This window comes from Suricata suricatta, chromosome 8 (assembly GCF_006229205.1).
Source record: "Suricata suricatta isolate VVHF042 chromosome 8, meerkat_22Aug2017_6uvM2_HiC, whole genome shotgun sequence".
Lineage (NCBI taxonomy): Eukaryota > Metazoa > Chordata > Mammalia > Carnivora > Herpestidae > Suricata > Suricata suricatta.
This window is the reverse complement of record NC_043707.1, coordinates 42,729,958-42,750,799: the sequence shown is the minus strand read 5'-3', so window position 1 is coordinate 42,750,799 and position 20,842 is coordinate 42,729,958. Positions and strand designations below refer to the sequence as shown.

At 43.3% G+C, this 20,842-nt stretch overlaps 1 protein-coding gene across 8 annotated transcripts in view; it reads left to right on the top strand.

Annotated features, from left to right (window-relative positions):
* Nucleotides 1–20,842, top strand: part of LOC115299509 (myomegalin-like) — a 180,838-nt gene that overhangs the window by 37,203 nt on the left and 122,793 nt on the right. For 6 of the 8 annotated variants that reach the window (XM_029948898.1, XM_029948905.1, XM_029948904.1 and 3 more), the window contains exon 4: nucleotides 8,835–8,945. In XM_029948898.1, coding sequence (XP_029804758.1) covers nucleotides 8,835–8,945 — 111 coding nt within the window. Of the gene's footprint in view, nucleotides 1–8,634; nucleotides 8,946–20,842 lie in introns of those variants that run through there. The other 2 variants (XM_029948902.1, XM_029948903.1) reach the window with 1 other exon arrangement.

Here is a 20,842-nt window from a genome sequence, read left to right as displayed (position 1 = left end):
CCAAGTTCACAGGGTCATCTAGTGTCAGGATCAAGGCCCCGATGAGTATGAATGTGGGTCAGACCGTTGGAAGCAGTAGTCTGTGCTTCTCCCTTCTAGATGAGCAAGTCCCCTAACTTCTTGATGTCTCACTGTCCTGGATAGTAAAGGAGATAAGTATCCAGTCTGCTTACTTCACCAGACAAACGGAAACAGTACACGTGGAAGTCCTTTGTACAGTGTCAAATTCTATGCAGGTGATTGTCGTGAAGACAGCATAATTGTATCCAATTAATTTTATAATACAAGTCCAGGGAGTTAAACTTTTGTATTTCTTCAGCTTAGATTTCATCAGAAAAGCATAGGAACTCTCAGGTACATAGATGCATCATAAATAAAAATATTTATTATATGTGAAAAACCCCATCCTCCTGCTTCTCCCTGCCGCATCTCTTCCTGTCTACCCCCGTCCTCCAAGTTGGGCTTCTGGGTTGGATTCCACTGGATGTTAAAAAGCAGGAAATACTCTTCAGCCATTTGTATGCCCTTCCCATAGGGCTGTTTTGAAAATATGACAGAAAAGTTACAGATTAAATAATTCACTGGGGATCATTCTTGGGTCCCAATCTTCATTGCTGCTTTTTTAAAAAAATTTTTCCAATGTTTTATTTATTTTTGAGAGAGAGAGAGCGAGCATGAGCAGGGGAGGGTCAGAGAGAGAGGGAGATACAGAATCTGAAGCAGGCTCCAGCTATCCGTCAGCACAGAACCCTGTGCGGGGCTCGAACCCACGAACCATGAGATCATGACCTGAGCTGAAGCCTGATGGACGCTCAACCGACTGAGCCACCCAGGTGCCCCTCTTCATTGCAGCTTTTGACTTGGAAATATGACGTCCTTCATGCTCATTAATCACCTCCTCGCCTTCCTGTGATAGCAGCCAGAGCTTTCCCACCACCTTCTAGGCTCTACGATCACAGAGCTCGTGGTGTGTTCTGAGATTTCCTCAAAAAGTCCCAGCCTTCTGACTAATGCTACCTTTGGTAGTTTTGTTTCTGTGAGGAAATATGCTTCGCACACAGATTCTCAGGATAAGTGAGGATTCTCTAGAGCTCATAGAGGTGATGTGTGAAGACCTAACAAAATCCCTGACAAGGGGTCTTTTAGTTTCAGTAGAGTCCCTTTTGTGACAAGAAATATACTGTCCCTCATGATGTGAGTGCTTAGTAAATATTTGATGTATAAATAAGTGGATGGAGTGTGGCATAAGTTCATTACATCCAACTCTACTAGAGAATTTATCCTCCTAATCTGGAGCTGCCTTCCTGTAATTCCTAGTTTCATTCCCTTTGAAATAGTTTTAAAAATTATGACCTAGGGGAGCCTGGGTGGCTCATTCGGTTAAACGTCTGGCTTCAGCTCAGCTCATGATCTCACAGTTCGTGGGTTCAAGCCCTGCATTGGGCTCTGTGCTGACAGCTCAGAGCCTGAAGCCTGCTTCAGATTCTGTGTCTCCCTCTCTCTCTGACCCTCCCCGGCTTGAGCTGTCTCTGTCTTTCAAAAATAAATAAAAAACATTAAAAAAAATTTTAAATTATGACCTGTTTCAAACAAACAGGAACAAAGAACAGTAAAATACTTGTCCATGTACCTGGTCTCTAAAATTAAAAAAAAAAATTTTAATGTTTATTTACTTTTGAGAGAGAGAGAAACAGAGTGTGAGTGGGGGAGGAACAGAGAGAAAGGGAGACAGAATCTGAAGTAGCCTCCAGGCTCTGAACTGTCAGCACAGAGCCTCGCATGGGGCTTGAACCCACAAACTGAGATCATGACCTGAGCCGAAGTCGGATACTTAATCGACTGAACCACCCAGGTGCCCCTAATATGTAGCAAATATTATTTTCACTCTATTTGCCTCAGATTAAAAAGAAAAAGTTAGGGGCACCTGAGTGGCCCAGTCGGTTAAGCGTCCAAATCTTGATTTTGGATCAGGTCATGATGTCATGGGTTTGTGAATTCAAGCCCCACGCCGGACTCTGATGGCACAAAGCCTATTTGGGGTCCTCTCTTTCTCTTTCTGCCCCCCGCCCCCAACTCATGTGCATGCATGAGCGTGCTCTCTCTCTCTCTCAAAAAATAATAAACTTAAAAACAAAAAAGATAGCAAGCAGTACAGATACAATTGCAACCCTCTGAGCAGCCTATGTGGGTCCCACTCTTCTTTCCTACACTGAACTACTATTAACTTTCCCCAAATTACACAATTAGAAAATAGCAGAGCTGGGATTGCAACATAGTTCTCATTGGTCCCAAAGCTATTGCTTATTTCATAATGCCCTGCTATCCCACCTGGATAGATATGCATGATAGTGATAATGTTTATTGCCTATTTATTAATGGAGAAGATGTCAAGGATTACTTAGAACACTACTCTCCTGCTCCTCTGTTTACCATATTAAGTTGCTTGAGAATAATTTTATTTTCATAAAATGTAGATATGAATTGTCAGAGATATCAAATTAATAGAGTTTAAGTTGCAGAAGTTATATTCTATTTGAAAAGAATGTCAGTTAAGAGGATTAATCATTTTTAGTGGAGTGGAACTTTATTTTTAGGGGAGAGATTGGTGAGAGATTAATATGTTTTCAGCCATTTCCATTATGAGAGCAGTCTGGGGGGTCTGAAGATGATTAAGCAAATGTGAAGCTGAGATTTTTTTCAAGGCCGACTTGACAGTTGGTTATGTTAATGGGGCCTGACATACAACAGCTGGGTTGTAATCCTCCTACTATAGTTGGCATTGATTGAGTCCTTATTAAAGTCTTATTTCCAGTCTGAACTAATACATTAAGAAGCAGCAGGAAGAAGAAATTAAAGAAAGAACAGGGCAAAGCCATTAATGTGAGGGGGGGAGTATTTTGAGAGAATAGTACAGATTTTTGGTGTTCTACATTAAAAAAAAAAAAACACACAGACACTCTGTTCCTTGCTCAGGAACCTGCAGTGTCTCTTTATTTCCCCAGCAGTGCAGAATTTATAAACACATATGGATCTGGAACCTGCCCACAGAAGGCCTGAGCTAGCAGGTTTAGTGTGCCGCCCAGGCACGGGCATTCTGTTGGTCTGTTAAAGCTACAAAACATGAACAAGTAAAACAAAACACAAACAACAACAAAACAGTCTCTGAGTACGCAGCTGCAGGCCCTCCTCCCTTGCTCCTTCCTTCCCCACCTTGTGCAGATGCCGAGCCAGGATCTGACTGCCTGGAGGAGTTCACTCGGGAGCCCCACCTGCCTTTCAGGTCTTCCCACAGCGTGTCTGTGCTCCCCGCCCTCTCTGTCCCATCACAGAACCGTGTGTTCAGTCCAGGAGGCCCTTGGCACCCGTGCTACCTCTGCCTGCCTGGCTTGGCTTATGTTCCCCGCCCAGCCTCTCCAAACCCAATTCACCCTTCAGGAGAGCTCAAATGCCAATTCTCTGTGGAACCTTCTCTGACAGCTTCTCTTTCCTCTCTTCTACAGTTTTTACTATTTGTACAGTTCATGTTATCCTTTGATAGTAATTTGTCATATATTATTCCCTGTTTATTTTTTATTCTTTTTAATGTTTGTTTATTTTTGAGAGAGAGGGAAAGAGAGAGAGCGCGTGAGCGAGCACGAGCAGGGGAGGGACAGAGAGAGAGGAAGACACAGAATCCAAGGCAGGCTCTAGGCTCTGAGCTGTCAGCACAGAGCCCGACGCAGGGCTCAAACTCATGAACTGTGAGATCATGACCTGAGCCACAGTTGGATGTTTAATCGACTGAGCCATCCAGGCACCCCAGGAGAGTAAAACACTTACAAATAGGGTGGTCAGGGGCACCTGGGTGGCTCAGTGGCTTAAGCATCTGACTTTGGCTTAGGTCATGATCTCATGGTTCATGAGTTTGAGTCTCACATCAGGTGAATTTGAATGCCACTTTGGGTAAGCCCCCCTTCTCTTTCTCTCTTCTCTTCTCTTCTCTTCTCTTCTCTTCTCTTCTCTTCTCTTCCTCTCTCTCTCTCTGCCCCTCAGTCAGTTGTACTCTCTGTATTAAAAAAAAATTAAAATTAAGAATAAATAGGGTGGTCACTTCCTTGAGGAAGTGCTATTTTATCAAAGACCCAAAGAAGGTGAGGAAGACAATTAGCAGGGATCTAGAGAAAGAGTATACCACATAGAAGGATCAACAGACCCCAAGGTCCTGAGGAGGGAAGGTGTTTGCTTGCTGGTTTTGAGAAAGAGCAAAGAGAGTGTGGCTGGAGCAAAGCATACAGGGGGAGAGTAGTAGGAAGAAGGAAGGCCCATCAAGGAGCCAAGCTCCAGATTCCGTAGCGCCTTGGGCCTCTTGGCCTAACAAAGGCTAGCATTTCACTCTAAACTTGTTGGAAAACCAGTGGGGGTTCCAGCAGAGGAGAAATCCAATGTATTTTCAAGGCTCACTGTGGCTGCTGTGTTTAGAATAGGGGAGCAAGGGTGGGAGCAGAGAGACCAGGTAAGGGGGCTATTTAAATAATTTCGAGGAGAGACCAGTTACAGTATATTGGGCCAGAGTGGTAGAGGTGCCAGTGCAGTGGTACTTTACATGCAGATACAAAGTAGAAATAGTAAGATCTACACACAGATGAGATGCTGGGTGTGAGAAAGGAGAGATAAGAAGAACTCGAAAGGTTTTGGCCTGAAGAACTGCAAATAGTGAGTTGTTACAAATTGAAACGGGGTCCACTGGGGAGGGAACGTGTGTGCTGGGGCAGATCAGGAGGTCCAGTTCAATGCCACAAGTACCACAGGTCTCGATTCAAGTGGGCGTTTCCACTAGGGAGTGAGATGCAGATTGGAGTCCAGGGCAAAGGTCTGGATGGGCATATACGCTTTTTCTACAGTAACCATTCTAGCAAATGTTGTCTCTTTGGAACTCTTAAAACAAACCTTTCTATATTATTGGAAAATGGGGAGAATAATATCACCAGGCTAGCCCCTATCTAACAAACCAAATCAGCAAAAAATAAAATATTCAGTAATTCAAGAAATATTTAGGGAGTGCTTCCAAAATACTATGCAGTGACAACGTAAAGATACCAAATATGCCTCTTCAGCCCTTGAAACACTCTCGTGTGATCCAGGTGATAGTAAGCGGGCTGTGTCTGCACAGCGGGCTGAGTGTTCCTGGGGAGCTGAAGGAATAGAGAAATACGAGAATCGTTCTCCCTTCCCTTGGGCACCACACGGACGAGGTGGAGAGACATAAACATGTGAAGAGTTCAAGAGCCCTAAAAGTGTCAGTAACCCTTGAAGACCACAGACAAGCAATGTCACGAGACACGTGCAAATGTTAATATTTGTCTTAGGAGTTCAAAGGGGGAGACATCTTTTCAGGCTGGGGTAGCAGGGAAGGCTGTTGTTTGGGTAGGATCAGAGCTAGGACTTGAAAAAAAAGGTTTCTTGAGGGGATGTGATAGCGTTTTCTTTTATTCTAAGAGTGATGAGATGCCTGTGAAGGGTTTCAAGTAAGGGAGATGTCAGGATAAGACTGTTGTGAAAACGTTACTTTGACTATAATGTGGAGAACAGACCGGCTGTAGTGATGGGCTACAGCGATGTCTGGCGACGTGTCCGACTTGCGAAAGTCTTTGCTGTGAGGTCTGCCATGAGAATGGAGCATTCGGGCTGAGCCAAGAGCTGGATATGTAGGGCTAGCCCTCGGGGGAGAGGACTCAGGGAAGGTTTAGGGGTTGTTTGGAAGATAACAGCCACAACCCTAAAAGTGGATACGATCTCTGAGGAAGAAGGCGTGAAGAGAACACAATCAGAAGGGGAAAAACTAACGATTGTTTAAGCACTTTAAGGAGCTTGGGGTGGGGGGTAAAGAACAGAAAAAGGGCCAGAGAGATAGAAAAGTCAGGTATCACTGGGCAGAAGAGGCAACAGGCATTACTGTGCAGAAAGAAATAGCCAGGTAGAGTAAGAATACCCTGCATTCATATGGAACCTTACTTTCCATAAAACTTTTTTTTTAAGTAGGCTCCATGCCCAGAGTGGAGCCCAGTGCAGGGCTTGAACTCAAGACCCTGAGATCAAGACCTGAGCTGAGATCAAGAGTTGGACACTTAACTACCGGAGCCACCCCAGGCACCCCTTCATAAAACATTTATTTATTTAAAAAATTTTTTAATGTTTATTTATTTTTGAGAGAGAGCACAAGTGGAGGAGGAGGCAGACACACACACACACACACACACACACACACACACACACACAATCACACACAATCTGAAGCAGGCTCCAGGCTCTGAGCTGTCTGCACAGAGCCCAGTGGGGGGGGGCTCAAGCTCACAGACCTGAGATCATGACCAGAGCCGAAGTTGGACGCTTTCCTGAGTGAGCCACCCACGTGCCCCTTAAAACTTTTATTATATTATCTTATGTGATCAAAAGATCTAAGTACTCATCGAAATCGTGATTAAACACTCACCTAGAATCTAGCAGCCTGTTTCCCCTTGTGCAAAATGGTAGTAGGCAGATAATAAGTAGATTTTAAGGTTATTCCTCTAGGAGCCTAGACCAGAAAAGGGCCTTAAAAATCACCTACTTTCCAACCACTTCATTTTATAAATGAGGACATTTAGGCCTTGGGGGAAGTGAATTTCCGAGGTCATATAGCTATTTAGTAACAGAGCTCAGACCAGAAAAGGATCTTCTGAGTTTTTATTTAGATTTTCCTCTTCCTCACGGTCTCTAAGCCTGAATGACACTCCTTTATTCTAAGAGCATGGATTTAATGAAACCAGCTAAATGAATTTTAAACGTGTACCTTTTTTAAGAAACGAGGAATATTTTGTCTTAAGTTACAGTCAGTGGTAAGAAATGTATTGCCTACTTATAATCCAAATTTATTTGAATGCTCAGTTCTAATTATGCCCTCCTGAGTGAGGCCACTTTATTCACTCAGACTTTTCCTATCTTTGAAAGGACAGTACAAGGGTAGCTCTTAGAGAAGCATTTTCTCATCATTTCAGTGAGAATTAATCACTCTTTCTTCTGGGTTCCAGTAGATGCAGTGTTTTCAAGCTTCAATACGAAACGTATCTGTGGATCATGAAATCAATATCACAGGTCCCTCCCAGGAAGAATAATAGAATAGAAAATACCAGAGCACATCACACATTAGCAATGGTGACAATACTTTGTGAAGCTTTTAGTTCAGTTGTATGTGTGTGCATAGGTGTGTGTACTCGATGGATTGCAGTATAAAATGTAAAAAGTTTGAATAACACAGGATTAGGATATTCTAGTGTAAAACACACCCCTTTATTTATATAGCCACCCAGCTCTTTGAGAGTTGGAGCCAGCTTCATCTTTGTATCATTCATACTACCCGGTGGATCCTCAGGAGATGGTGATTCGAATTATTATGAGGAATTAAGAAAAAATTAGAAGAATGAAGAGCAGGCAGGTTAGGAAAGAAATGAGTACTTGATTTAAGTATCAAGGTTCTAGTTTCCTTTAGACGTTAATATTAATTTTTTTTCCGACCTGGTATTACTAGCACAAGAACTGTGTTTCATATCTGGGCTGTGGGATGGTCTCCCGGTCACCTTCAATGTCCCTTGTGATGTGATATAAATAATACTTCCTGCTAATATTGCAGCTGTCACTCAAGGATCTTGAGTTGCTTTACGAGCAAGATCTGGTGATGAGTGCCTGGCTTCTCTTGGCAGGTGCCTGAGTTAAGAACCAGTGACTGGCTGAAATCTCTGGGCTCCAGACTGACGCCTTCCCCCCACCTTCTCCCCCGCCCCAGGCCCAACCCGTTCTTTCCATCATTCCTTGGAGGGAGGCTTTGACCCACCTCTTTGTGAGGCCGTCTAACTGGTCAACAGTCTGCAAAGATTCCGAGGAACTAGGAGATTTACTCTCTTTGGGGATGGCTCTAGGGTGTGGGGGTAAGAGGCAGGTGGTGTAGTAAAGGCTGTTCATTTTACTGCCTCAGGGCTCAAGAAGTCTGGGGAGGAAAACTGGGAAGGAACTGATTAGAGGTGAATTCTGGATCATCAGAGGAAGTTGGAGAACCCTCCAGTTAATAGCTCTTTAAGACTTGCACCTGACAGAAAGGGGATGTTTGCACGTGGTCCCCATTTAAGGTACACGTGCTCTTCCCCACAGCAATGTATTGCTTGCCTCTGGCCACACCGCTTAGGTTTTGTTTTGTTTGTTTTTGGTTCATTTGTTTGAGTAAACTCTGCTGCCAGCCAACGTGCAGCTCCCACTCCCACCCTGAGCTCAAGGGTCACACGCTCTACCAGCCGAGCCAGCTGCGTGCCCTCCTTTGGGTTTCATTGTGCAAATCAGGCACCAGAAACTTAGTGCCCGCTCACACAGGCAAGCCTTCACGTCCTTCGGTTTTGTGCAAGCCCACCAGCACCTAGAAGTAGTCCCACTCCCCGTTTCCTGGAAGCTCCTGGCGGTCCGTTTTCTCTCTTCTTTGAGAAGCTATTGACTGCCTGCCTTGGGCCTGGGAGGCTCGGGTGGAGTCGGGTTACACCACTTGTGTCTGAGTTCACGAAGTGTGTTCCTCTGTCAGGGATTCCGCAAATACCTCCGGGAGGTAAAAAAAGAAACTGCGCTGTGCTCTGCCACCCAGAGCAGGGAGCCCCGTCCCCAGTCCCCAAGACAGAGAGCGTCAGCCAGCCACCAGGGTCATGGCGCCATAGCCTCTGCGGCGTCCCGGCGGCTCATCTCAGCCCAGCCGCACCATGTCCCTAGGGTGACGGGCGATCGGGCACACTGCGCCCCATGGGCTGCCCACCATGTCTAATGGGTATCGCACTCTGTCCCAGCACCTCAATGACCTGAAGAAGGAGAACTTCAGCCTCAAGCTGCGCATCTACTTCCTGGAGGAGCGCATGCAGCAGAAGTATGAGGCCAGCCGTGAGGACGTCTACAAGCGGGTGAGTGCAGGGGGCTGCCGCCCACCCACCGCTGCCGGCTCCAGGCTCTTTCTGTCTCCTGTGTGTTAGGAAAGGAGGCGGGTCCCACACCCCAGGCTGGTTGGTGCTTGGTGCCGGGTGACCTTGGACAAGCCCTTTCACCTTGTTTGTGCCTGTTTTGTACTTTCCTTCTGTGTAAAGAGAAGGAGCTGGATGGAATCAGGCTCTCAAACACCTGTGAGGTGTTCCACACACTCACCCTTGGGAGCTGGATTAAAATGTACCCTGCTTCGCCCCAGGGTTCTGCTTTACTAATGCAAGGCAAGGGAAGCTTGGAAATTTGCATAGTTTTAAAAGTTTATTTGTTTTTTTTTTCTTTCATAATCTCTACACCCAACATGGGGCTCAAACTTGGGACCACAAGAGAGTCACGTGGTCTTAGGATTGAGCCAGCCAGGCCCCTCTGGAAATTTACATTTTTTAAAAAGGTCCAGGGGTGACTGCAGCAGGTAGTTTCCAGGCCCTAGGTTCAATAGAGAAGAGCCCCTTCTAGCTCTGGCCCTGGAGGTGGGGGTGGGGGGCATGGGGGTGTGTGAGAGAGTGAGCTGATGGAGCAAAGGGTTGGGGCTGAGCAGGTTCAAGATGGTTATGCACATAAGCTTTACAGACCAAATCCTAGGCATCTTCAGGCTTAGGACTAGTCCACCGAAGAATGAGGAAAAGGGTGCTGACAGCCTAGCAGCTGGCCTGGGGGGGTGCGGGGGGGCTTCCCTGTCTTCGGGTTATTTGGGTGGGAAAGAGGGGGGTGAGATGAGGCAGCACCTTGGTAAGAGAACGCTAGGCTTTGGGATGGAGCTTCCTCTCTGGGTGCCATGGTATTGGTTTCCTCTGCCCTCTTAATGTCTGGGCAGGCTCTTCGGTGGCCTGGGTGACCCGGAGACCGTTGCCTCTGACTTTTTCAGAGCTTCTAGATCTCCAGCTGTTTACACCAGAAGACTGCACAAATATTATCATTGTCTGTGTGCGCTTGCCCGGTCCTGTTGAGAAGAAAGTTGGGAAGCTTTCACAGGCCGCCAGATAATATGTTGGATCAGAGGAATAACTGGTGTCTTTGAAACCCAGTTATTTGGTAAATTCAATTACTGTGCACAGCTACATTCTAAGCTACATTTCATGCTGTTTTCTCTCTGTCCTGAATTTCCATGTTTCAAGCTGAATTTCCCTCAAATTGGTCCAGACTTCCCTTTCATCTCCTGTGTGGCTGCTGAGGGAGCATGCCTCCAGGGAGTGGCCAGGGGCCAAGGTCAAGGAGGATTTTGCCAGGTGAGGGTTGGTGATGCAGAGAAACAGAAGGGTGCAGAGAGATGGAGAGGCATGGGAAATGTCTTTGCCTCAGGGTAGGAATAGTGAATGAATGTGTTCATCGTGCAGAGGGAGGAGCATTTTTCCATTAACTGTCTCCAAAGCAAGGCCAAAGGTAGGGGCAGTTTCTTAGATCATTTAAGGGAAAGGGCTTTTTTTTTTTTTTTTTTTTTTTTTTTTTTAACCTGAATCAACTGACTGAGTCATTTGGTCTCACCTTCTGCTCTGCACTGGCTAACAGAGACAGTCTTCAGGGAACATTTGGGTGGGGCATAGGATGGCTTTACTCTCCTGGAGAAGATGCTAGGGGGGCAGGGTGGGAGAGACATTGTCACCTGCCCTAGGCCCTGTCTTTTCCTAGTCAAGTACAGAGTAGCCAGGCCATTACTAACATCATAGGATTGAAGAGATCTCGGGCTGCTGTGTCGCCTCCCTTCCCTTTCTTACCAATCTTTGTTTGATCCAGCTGTCATATTCCTCCTGCCATTTGGCTGTGATTATCTGGGAAGCACTAAAGGTTTAAGTTAAAATGCTCTTCTTATTTGGAACGCAAAACATAAAGCCATCATCAATCATTAATATCATAGTTGAAATTAGTTTATCCTAGTGTCGTGATTGATAGAAGCCACTTTGGATAGTTCCATTAAAATTTTTTTTTTAAATATTTATTTATTCTTGAGAGAGAGACAGAGACAGTGTGAGCTGGCAAGGGGCAGAGAGAGAAGGAGACACAATCCAAAGCAGGCTCCAGGCTCTAAGCTGTCAGCACAGAGCCTGATGCTGAGCTCAAAGCCACGAACTGTGAGATCATGACCTGAGCCGAAGTCAGACACTTAAACCAACAGAGTCACCCAGGTGCCCCTGGGCAGCTCCATGTGGATGGAAGGACAAGGGATCAGAAGACTACTCCAGCTGGAGCCCTGGACAATCAGGGGACCGGGGCAAGTTCCTTAACCTTTCTGAGTCTGTCCTGTAGAATTGGCATTGAGAATACTGCACAGCACCGCAGGCCCTGAAAATTATTTACAGAGCATATGAGTAAACAGCAGCCCTAAAGATGAAATAAGAAGACTTCTGTCACAGAACTTTGTAAATGTCATAGCTGTATAGGTATGTGAGGGGGTAGTAGTTTACCAGTAGAAATGCCAGTAGTAATAGCTGTTGTGCAATTATAAGGTGAGAAAGAGATTTGGCTCTTTTAATCTCAGCCTCTGCTATACCCATGAATATGTCTTACATTCCTCCTTATCAGTCACACTGTGCGTCCATAAGGTTAGGACAATGACAGTTACAGTAACTGTGACAGTGACGTCTGGGGTGACGTGCAGTACATCACACGGTAAGTCAGGTGGTTCATGTATGAATTTAGAGCCCTGTTCTGTGACCAAACTTAGCTTGATTTTTCTTTAGCAATGGAAGGACACTTTAAATATAGTAAAAACATGAAATCACACCCAACTGAGTCAGAATCCGCAATAACTTGGGTGCTGTACGCATGACTCTTTTAAATAAAACCAATGCTCATGAAACACATGTAGTATAAGTCTCTTGTGGAATAGTAATTATTTTATCATTTTGCATATTTTTGCCACAGCAGATTTTTGTTGAGATAATCACTAAAGAGTGAAAAATCACTGTCTTAGAGATAATCAAACATTTCACATGATGACTTCAGGCAAGGGAAATAACGGGAAACTTTAAAAAGGGCTGGAGAGGGGCGCCTGGGTGGCTCAGTTGGTTAAGCGTCCGGCTTTGGCTCAGGTCATGATCTCACGGTTCGTGGGTTCGAGCCCCGCGTCAGGCTCTGTGCTGACAGCCAGCTCAGAGCCTGGAGCATGTCTTCCGATTCTGTATCTCCTTCTCTCTCTGACCCTCCCCTGCTCGAACTATCTATGTCTCTCAAAAATAAATAATAAAAACCATTAAAAAAAATAGAAAGGGCTGGAGAGAGGGTTCCATCTTTCTCTTTCCAAGTAGCAAGTCATCAGGTAGTTAGTTGATTGAGCAAGAGACTAAAATCGATATAATCTTTAATGTAAAAGAAGCAACACAGATGTCTAATCGCATGAGAAGTTTTAAGAGTTAGGGGCGCCTGGGTGGCTCAGTCAGTTAGGCGTCCGACTTTGGCTCAGATCATGATCTCATGGTCCATGAGTTGGAGCCCTGTGTCAGGTTCTGTGCTGGCAGCTCAGAGCCTGGAGCCTGCTTTGGATTCTGTCTCCCTCTCTCTCTGCCCCTTCCCTGCTTGTTTGCTCTCTCTCTCTTTCAAAAATAAAGAATAAACATTAAGAAAAAAAAAAAGTTGTAAGAGTTACACAATTACATAAAAACCTAGAAGAATCCCCTTCAAAGCAAGTAAATTAAAAAAGGAGTTAGGAGTTTCGGTCTTTTGAGCTATTCAGAGAATTCAGAAATGATCTTAAAACTCCTACTAGCTATGGATTAACAAAATATTATTACATTATACATAAAAATTGGTTCTGTGAAGCTGGAGGCTTTTCCATTGAATGTTTAACTGTCCTCCAAATGTCCATTTTTGTAAGGAATAAAAAAAAGGAAAACCACAGGAAGAGTCTGCTTACCCTCAGCACAATGAAAAGTGGGGCATACGCTTCCATGATTAGGTACCACTGCCCCCTCTTGGTAGCAAATGTCAATTGTAGGTTCAGTCTTTGTGGGAAGACATGTTGAACGCATACAGCATGGGAGAAACCACTGCAGGACATACAGCTCCTGCTTCTGGAACAAAGTTAAGTGCGAAAACGCTGTCAATGAGCCACAGCTGAGGATGGCCACTGCTAGGGAGGCTGGCTCTGGACCGCAGCTGCTCTGGTAAATAATTTCTGGGTGGCAACTTGGCTGACTTCCTAGTCGTTGCTGATTATCAATCCTGCATCTTCCCGTGGTAGCTGAGTGTGTTGCCGGCCACTTGCTTGAATCAACTGCCTGGAATATGCCTGGCCCTGGAATGTATGAAATGCACTGCTGTGTGGTAAACACCCAGGCCCCAACAGCACACAAGTCCACTGTCTCCTGTATCTTGCTCCATGATGACTACTTACATGTTAAACTTGTGTGGATTTATTATTACCTAGGGTTGCTTTAAAAAAGATTTAAGTTTCCATTTTAAACGTGGAAATTAGAATCAGACAGGGCCAGATCCAATAACAAAGCTGTCAGGAAAAACGGAACGTCATCATCCTGGCCCAGGTAGAGTCCATGTTTAGATAGGACATAATTGATACGAGAAGGTTGAAGTGGGTCTTGGCCTTTAGATAGGAGTGGGAAGAGTTGTGTTTCATTGTATGTTGGCCCTTCAACTGCCTAACCTTTTTTTTTAAATTTTTTTAATGTTTATTTATTTCTGAGAGAGAGAGAGAGAGCACAAGCAGGTGAAAGGACAGAGAGAGAGGGAGACAGAACCGCAAGCAGGCTCTGTACCATCAGCACAGAGCCTGATGCAGGGCTTGAACCCACAAGCCATGAGATCATGACCTGAGCTGAAACCAAGAGTTGGATGCTTAGCCAACTGAGCCTCCAGGTGCCGCCCTCCTGACTTCCTTGAGCTGTGGTCTCTCATTTTTGAGATTGGATGATATTTTTTCCTGAGCAAACCGTGAAGCTTATACACAGCATGCAAAGTAGTAAATATTAAAAACCATGATAAACAGCCTACTGACTTTACTTGTCCCCTAAATTTTCATCATTTCTCCTATTCGGTGATCATGGGCATAGTAGGTAAGAGTTATGAACCCAACAGACCTGAGATAGGATCTTGATTTACTACTTGCTACCTGCATTAATTTGGGAAAATAACTCTAATTTCTCTGAGCTGAAGTGGGTGTTGTAAAAGCACCTCTCATAAGATCTGAGGGAGGCTTAAATAAGTCACTTAGTTGAAAATAGCACAATGCCTATCAGACAGTAAGCCCTCAAGAAGTATTTGCCATTATTTTGACAAATTGAGAGATGACAAAATTATCCAGATAAGTCCAATTATTGGATAAATCGAATCATTTTTTCTTTTTTATTCTTTTTTTTTAATGTTTATTCATTTTGAGAGACAGAGAATGAGCAGGGGAGGGGCAGAGAGAGGAGACATAGAATCTGATGCAGGCTCCAGGCTCTGAGCTGTTCACACAGAGCCTAACATGGGGCTCCAACTCACGACCTGTTAGGTAACGACCTGAGCCGAAGTCAGACACTTAACCGACGAGCCACGAAGGTGCACCCATTTTTTAATTTCAAGTCAGTTTTTTTTTCCTCAGTAGTGGATTTGGGACCATTTGTCCTATTTGTTTCAATTCTCCATTTTGGTTTGCCTGTAAATAAATAACATAATATAATCCACGTGTCCCTATTGCAGCAAATTTACTGTCACCCTTAAATACAAGTGTTCCTTCAAACAGAATAAATAAGAAAGGCTGGCGGGGGGTGCCTTGGTGGCTCAGTTGGTGAAGCAGCTGACTTCAGCTCAGGTCATGATCTCCCAGTTCGTGGGTTTGAGCCCCGCGTCGGCTTTTTGCTGACGGCTCCGAGCCTGCATGCAGCTTCTGATTCTGTGTCTCCCTCTCTCTCTGACCCTCTGCTGCTCACACTCTGTCTCTCTCTCTCTCTCTCAAAAATGAACTTTAAAAAAAATTGTTTTTAAATAAGAAAGCCTGGGTTTGTTAATTTCATCGTCTTATTTTAATACTTTGTCGTGTAGCTTGGTTGGGTTTTTAATTCAGTTTATCTTGATTTTCTTTAAGAACTATCTTTTTTGTAATTGAGATATAGTGGACATATAACATTTATTTTAGGTGTACAACATAATGATTTGATATGTGTACATATTGTAAGATGATCACGTTAAGTTAACATCCATCACCATAAATAGTTATTAAAATATTGTTTTTTGTGGTGAGGAATTTTAAGATCTGTTTTCTTTGTTACATTTCTTTTTGGTTCACTGACTGATTTTCTTTAGTCCGACCCTGATTTCTGTAGGTTTCAGGCAATATAATGAGTAACAGTATACATGCAGCCTTGTTGTGCTAGGCACCCAAAAGTTCTGTGAACTCCCATAGAACTCTGTCGGGCTATCTAATTTAGGAACTTTGGCTTGAACCAGTGGAAGGCTGTTACAGAAGAGCTAATATCTTTGGGGGGTATCAAAACGTAGGGACACAACTTTTGGACCCCAATCAGAAAACCTGAATTCCTAGCTACATGTCCTTGCCCTTGTCCATAACTTCTCTGAGCCTTTGCTTCCTAAAAGGGAGGCATAAATTCCTGCCCTGCCCTCCTCCCCATATGCAGACATGTTTTAATGTGTGAGATGTTAAGTAAGTGAAGGATTATTACTATCCTGCATACGTGCAGACACCGACCAGAGCGTGGGTGCCCTCTCAGGGTACTGTCTGGAGTGATCATTGCCGTTGCCATTGAAGTGAATGGTTTTCTTCTTCTATTTAGCAGAGTTGACAGTTTTCTTTTTACAGTTGGACACCTTGTTTAGTTAGCTGCTAAGGTTTTTATTCCCCCCCCCCCCATGTTTTATTTACATGAACTTGAAGAAATGTGCAGAGTAAGGAAGGGAGAAATATAAGTAAAGAGAAAAGAATTAAGAGGGACTTTGGCCAAACTACTTTTAAATAGTTCTCTGGAAGCCTGGTGTGAGCATAGCCCCTGTGGGCCCGTGTCTGTGCACACTGTGTGTGTGACTCCTCATTCTCAGCTTTCTGAGGTCCGTGAAGGTGTGTCTGTCTATTTCCTCTTCTTTTTGGGAGTAGAAGTAAGAAGAATGTAGGGAGTTTCCATTCATTAAATAGTTGTAACAAGTATTTGTGTTCTTAGTTTAAAAGGTGTACCATCTTCACAGCTATTAGGGCAACTAAAAGGCAAAAAACCACCCCCAAAACTGGAAAGTAACATATGTTGGCCAAGGTGTGGAAAAACCAGAAACTTGTGTACCCAGGAAGCTGCTGTGGAAAATGGTGTGATGATTCCTAAAAAAATTAAACATAGAATGATGCTGCGATCCAGCAGTCCCACTTTTAAGTATATACTTGAAAGAAGTGAAAGCAGGGACTCAAATAGGTATTTGCACACCAGTGTTCATAGCAACATTCTTCACAGTAGCCGACGGGCATAGGCAGCCTGAGTGTCCATTGATAGATGAATGGATGGACAAAATGTGGTACCCACGTGGAATGGGATATTGTTTGGCCCTAAAAAGGAAGGAAAATCTGACACATGCTACAACATGGGTGAACTTGGGGGATGTTAAGCTAAGTGAATAAATCAGTCACTCATATAGGTACCTAGAGTAGTCACGTTCATAGGGACAAACAGTAGAATGGTGGTGGCGTGGCCAGAGGCTGGAGAAGGGTGCCGAAGGGGAGACCTTGTTTAGTGGGTACAGTCAGTTGGGAACAAAGTTCTGGAGATGGATAGCTATACAACAATATGCATATAATTAATGCCACTGAACTGTATGCTTAAAAATGGTTAAAATAGTATATTTTATATTATGTATGTTTTACTACAAAAAAAAAACCTCGTAAAGCAACTTTCCCATAACTGTTATAGTTAGTTTAAAATGTTGTGAAAGCCTTGACCCAGAACAACTTGTGTGTTTTTGCTTAACACAACTTTTCTCAATTTTAACAGCTTTTCATTCGAAATCCTAATACTTGCTTTTTGGGAAGAAGAAAACTTTTTCTTTGAATATTTAATGCCTTTTCTTCCAAAGTCCAGGAAATAAATCTAAAACTAAATTCTGGAGCCTAATTTAATTCTATTTCATTTATAATAATCTCCTTAATGATATCTACAGAATTTATATTTCTGTGTAGATTTATTATAAAGCTATTTCCTCTTCCTATTGGATACATCTAAGTTCACACACTGATAGAAACAGCATGTTATAGTTCAAAGAATAGTCATTCTCAATTCCTGTCTCAAATGTTTCCTTTGTCTGCATTATCACCTTGGCCATCATTCACTTACTTATGTTTGCACACATGCATTCATTAATTCCAGCATCTACTGACTGACTACTGTATATCAGCTACTGTGCCAGATGCTGGTGGAGAAAGACAGCAACTAAGTAACAGTGGAATAATAAAGGCTACTGTAGAGATATGTATGATTGCTCTGAAGTCCTGAGGAGAATCACCAAATCCACCAGGAAAGGCTATGCACGTGTGTTAAGGTCAAACTGGATCTTAAAAGGACACCACAAGAATGGAGAAAGCATTTTACTTAGTTATTTTTTAATGTCTTTTATTTTATTTTAAGAGACAAAGACAAGAGAGTAAGCAGGGAAGGGGCAGAGACAGAGGGAGACACAGAATCTGAAGCAGGCTCCAGGCTCTGAGCTGTCAGCACAGAGCCCGATACAAGGCTCAAACCCACGGACTGTGAGATCATGACCTGAGCCAAAGTCGGACGCTTAACCGACTGAGCCACCCAGGCGTCCCGGGCAGGTGGGAGCATTATAGAAGCAATAACACATATGAGGGCACAAAGTCATGAAAACACATCGTGTGCTTGGCATACTTCAAGTCATCCCATAAGGCCAGAACATGATATTAAGGGCTTGTAGCTACAATAGGAGCAGATTGGAAAGGTAAGTAGGGGATAGATCAGAGAGGGCTTTGGATTTATCCATTTGTTCATTAATCAACATTAATTGGGTTCCTGCTATATTCTGGGCACTATCCTGGCCATTGGGGTTTCAGAGATGAGTAGAGTATGATTAAAAGCAGTAAAAGAGATGTATACAAAGTATAAGCAAACTCAAATGAGGCATCTCTAACCCAATTCTGTTCTCTGAACAGAATAGATGGAAGGAAAAATGTACAATGGCTTCTTTGAGGAGATGACCCTGAGCTTTGTCTTCCTAAGAGAGTAATGATTAGTCAGTGCATGGTCAGGTGGGAAGACAAGGCTACTGCCAAAAGCAGATGCCAAAGGTGAGAAACCGCCTGGTGTGCGGAGAATTGTAACTGGCTTTGTGTCAATAAACTGAAGTGCTAGACACAGAATGAGGCTGAAGAGCAGCGGGGCATAATTCTTAGTGTCGTTTTAAAAAGGGTAGACTTTATCCTGAGGAAGAGAAGGAGCCATTATTGAGCTGTAAGTAGTAGGTAACAATCTAGATCCTTCCAGTGGGTGGGGGGGATGAACTCAGGGAAGATAAGGCAGGAAGTCAGGAGGACAGGCCAAACGAGAGAGAGGATGAGGGCCCTGGCAGTAGGAAGGGAAGAGGGGGCGGTGGGGAACTGATCTGTAAAATATGTAGGAGGTGAAATATCTGTTGGACTTGGGAATTGATGGGATGAGAAGATTAAGGGAAAGAAGTCAAGAAGACTGCCAGGTTCCTGGCTAAGACAAGTCACTTTCTGGGCCTCTGGCTCCTTGTGTCTAAAATGTGTGGGCTGGCCCGGGATGGTCACTAACAGCCATCCCCACTCTGAAGTTCTGTGGTTCAGAGCAGCCCCTTTGGATGCTCTGACCCAGCGAGGGAAGTTGCTTCCTCTGTCCCAGTCTCTCAGCTCCTTGGTATCTTCTAAGTAAAGGAAGAGCCAGCAGAACTGAGATGGCTTTTAAAACTGCCAGCCGATGTCAGGAAAATCCAGCGCTGTTAGCAGGTGGCTGGAGTTATAATTAGCCCAGTTGCTAGGGGAAAACTGAGATTCTGTAAGCATGGACTGCCAGAAACAGCTTCTCCCTACTTGATGAATTAGCTTGTTTGCAGGAACAAAGTGGATATGGATGGAGTGCTTTTAATGTGTTTTTGGAGAAAGCCAAAAAAAAAAAAATAGGTTTGCACTGGGACTAATCAACATCTTGTCTGTGGTAGGAGGAGTGGGCACAATTCTGCTTTGAAATATATTTAGATAGCTGGAAAGAGGCTTGTTTTAACATGAATGGAGATAAACAAGAACATAGAATCACAGTGTAGAGCTAGAGAAGATCTTGGAGATCATTCCTGTAACTCCTTTACTTTCTTTTGCATGATTATTATTTTATTTGTTAGAGAACCAAAAATACCACTTACACTTTATAAAAATTAAATCATTTTTCAGTAGAAATGAAATTAACAAATAGCTAATATACAGTGTAATAGAGAATGTTTATTAGCATGTAGCATGCAAGAGAGAAGTTTTTCTTTTTTTTATCCTCCCTTGCTCCCCCCTCAGCACAGTTTTTCAATTGCTACCATGGATAAGACGCTGTAGATAGGAAATTACAGAAAACCTGGAGGATTATAAGCATACACAATGAGTGGGTGATGGGCATTGAGGAGGGCACTTGTTGGGATGAGCACTGGGTATTGTATGGAAACCAATTTGACAGTAAGTTATATATTTAAAAAAAACATAAACAACATTTTGTCAATAAGAATAATTCTTATGGGGCGTCTGGATGACTCAGTCATTGATTTCAGCTCAGGTCATGATCTCAAGGTTCACAAGTTGGAGCCCCACATCGGGCTCTGTGCTGACAGCACTGAGCTGCTTGGGATTCTCTATCTTCCTCTCTCTCTGCACCTCCCCACTTGTTCTCTCTCTCTCTCTCTCTCAAAAATAAACTTTTTTTAAAAAAAGAATAATTTTTAATGGTAAAAATTGATTATTGTATACTTAGAAACTAACAGTAGTATGATTAAGCAAAAAATTTGGGAAGCTGTATGTCCCCAGACAGATTTATCTGTAAATTCAATGTATTTCCAACAGTATTTTTTATTCAAGCATAATTAACATACAGTGTTATATTACTTTGAGGTGTACAATATAATGATTCAACAATTCTATACATTTCTCACCGCTCATCACAGTAAGTGTTAACACCTTTGTTTCACCCATCCCCCCACCTACCTCTCTTCTGGCAACCACATTTGTCCTCTGTATTTAAGAATCTGTTTTTTTATCTTTCTTTATTTGTTTTGTTTCTCAAATTCCACATATGGGTGAAGTCATATGGTATTTGTTTTTCTCTGATTGATTTATTTCATGTAGCATTATATCCTTTAGGTCCATCCATGTTGTTGCAAATGGCAAGATTTCATTCTTTTTTATGATGGTTAAGTAATATTTGTGTGTGTGTGTGTGTACATAATGCATCTTTTTAACTCTTCATCTATCCATGGATACTTAAGTTGCTTCTGTATCTTAGCTATTGTAAACAACGCTGCAATAAATAAACATGGGGACAGATATCTTTTCAAATTAGTGTTTTCATTTTCTTCGGGTAAATACCCACTAGTGGAACTGCTGGATCACATGGTGACCCCTTTACTTTTTAGGAAAGCTTTTTATGTTAAAACAATTATACATTCACAGAGAAGTTGCAAAAATATTATGGAGAGTGTCTACATACCATTCACTTAGCTTTTCCCTAATTTATTTTAAAGATGAGGGAACTGAGAGGGGAGCCTAGGTGACAGTGGGTTAAGTGTCTGACTCTTCATCTCCGCTCAGGTCTAGATCTCAGCATTGGGAGTTCAAGCCCCATGGTGTGCACTGTGCTGGGCATAAAGCCTACTTTAAAAAAAAAAAAAAAAA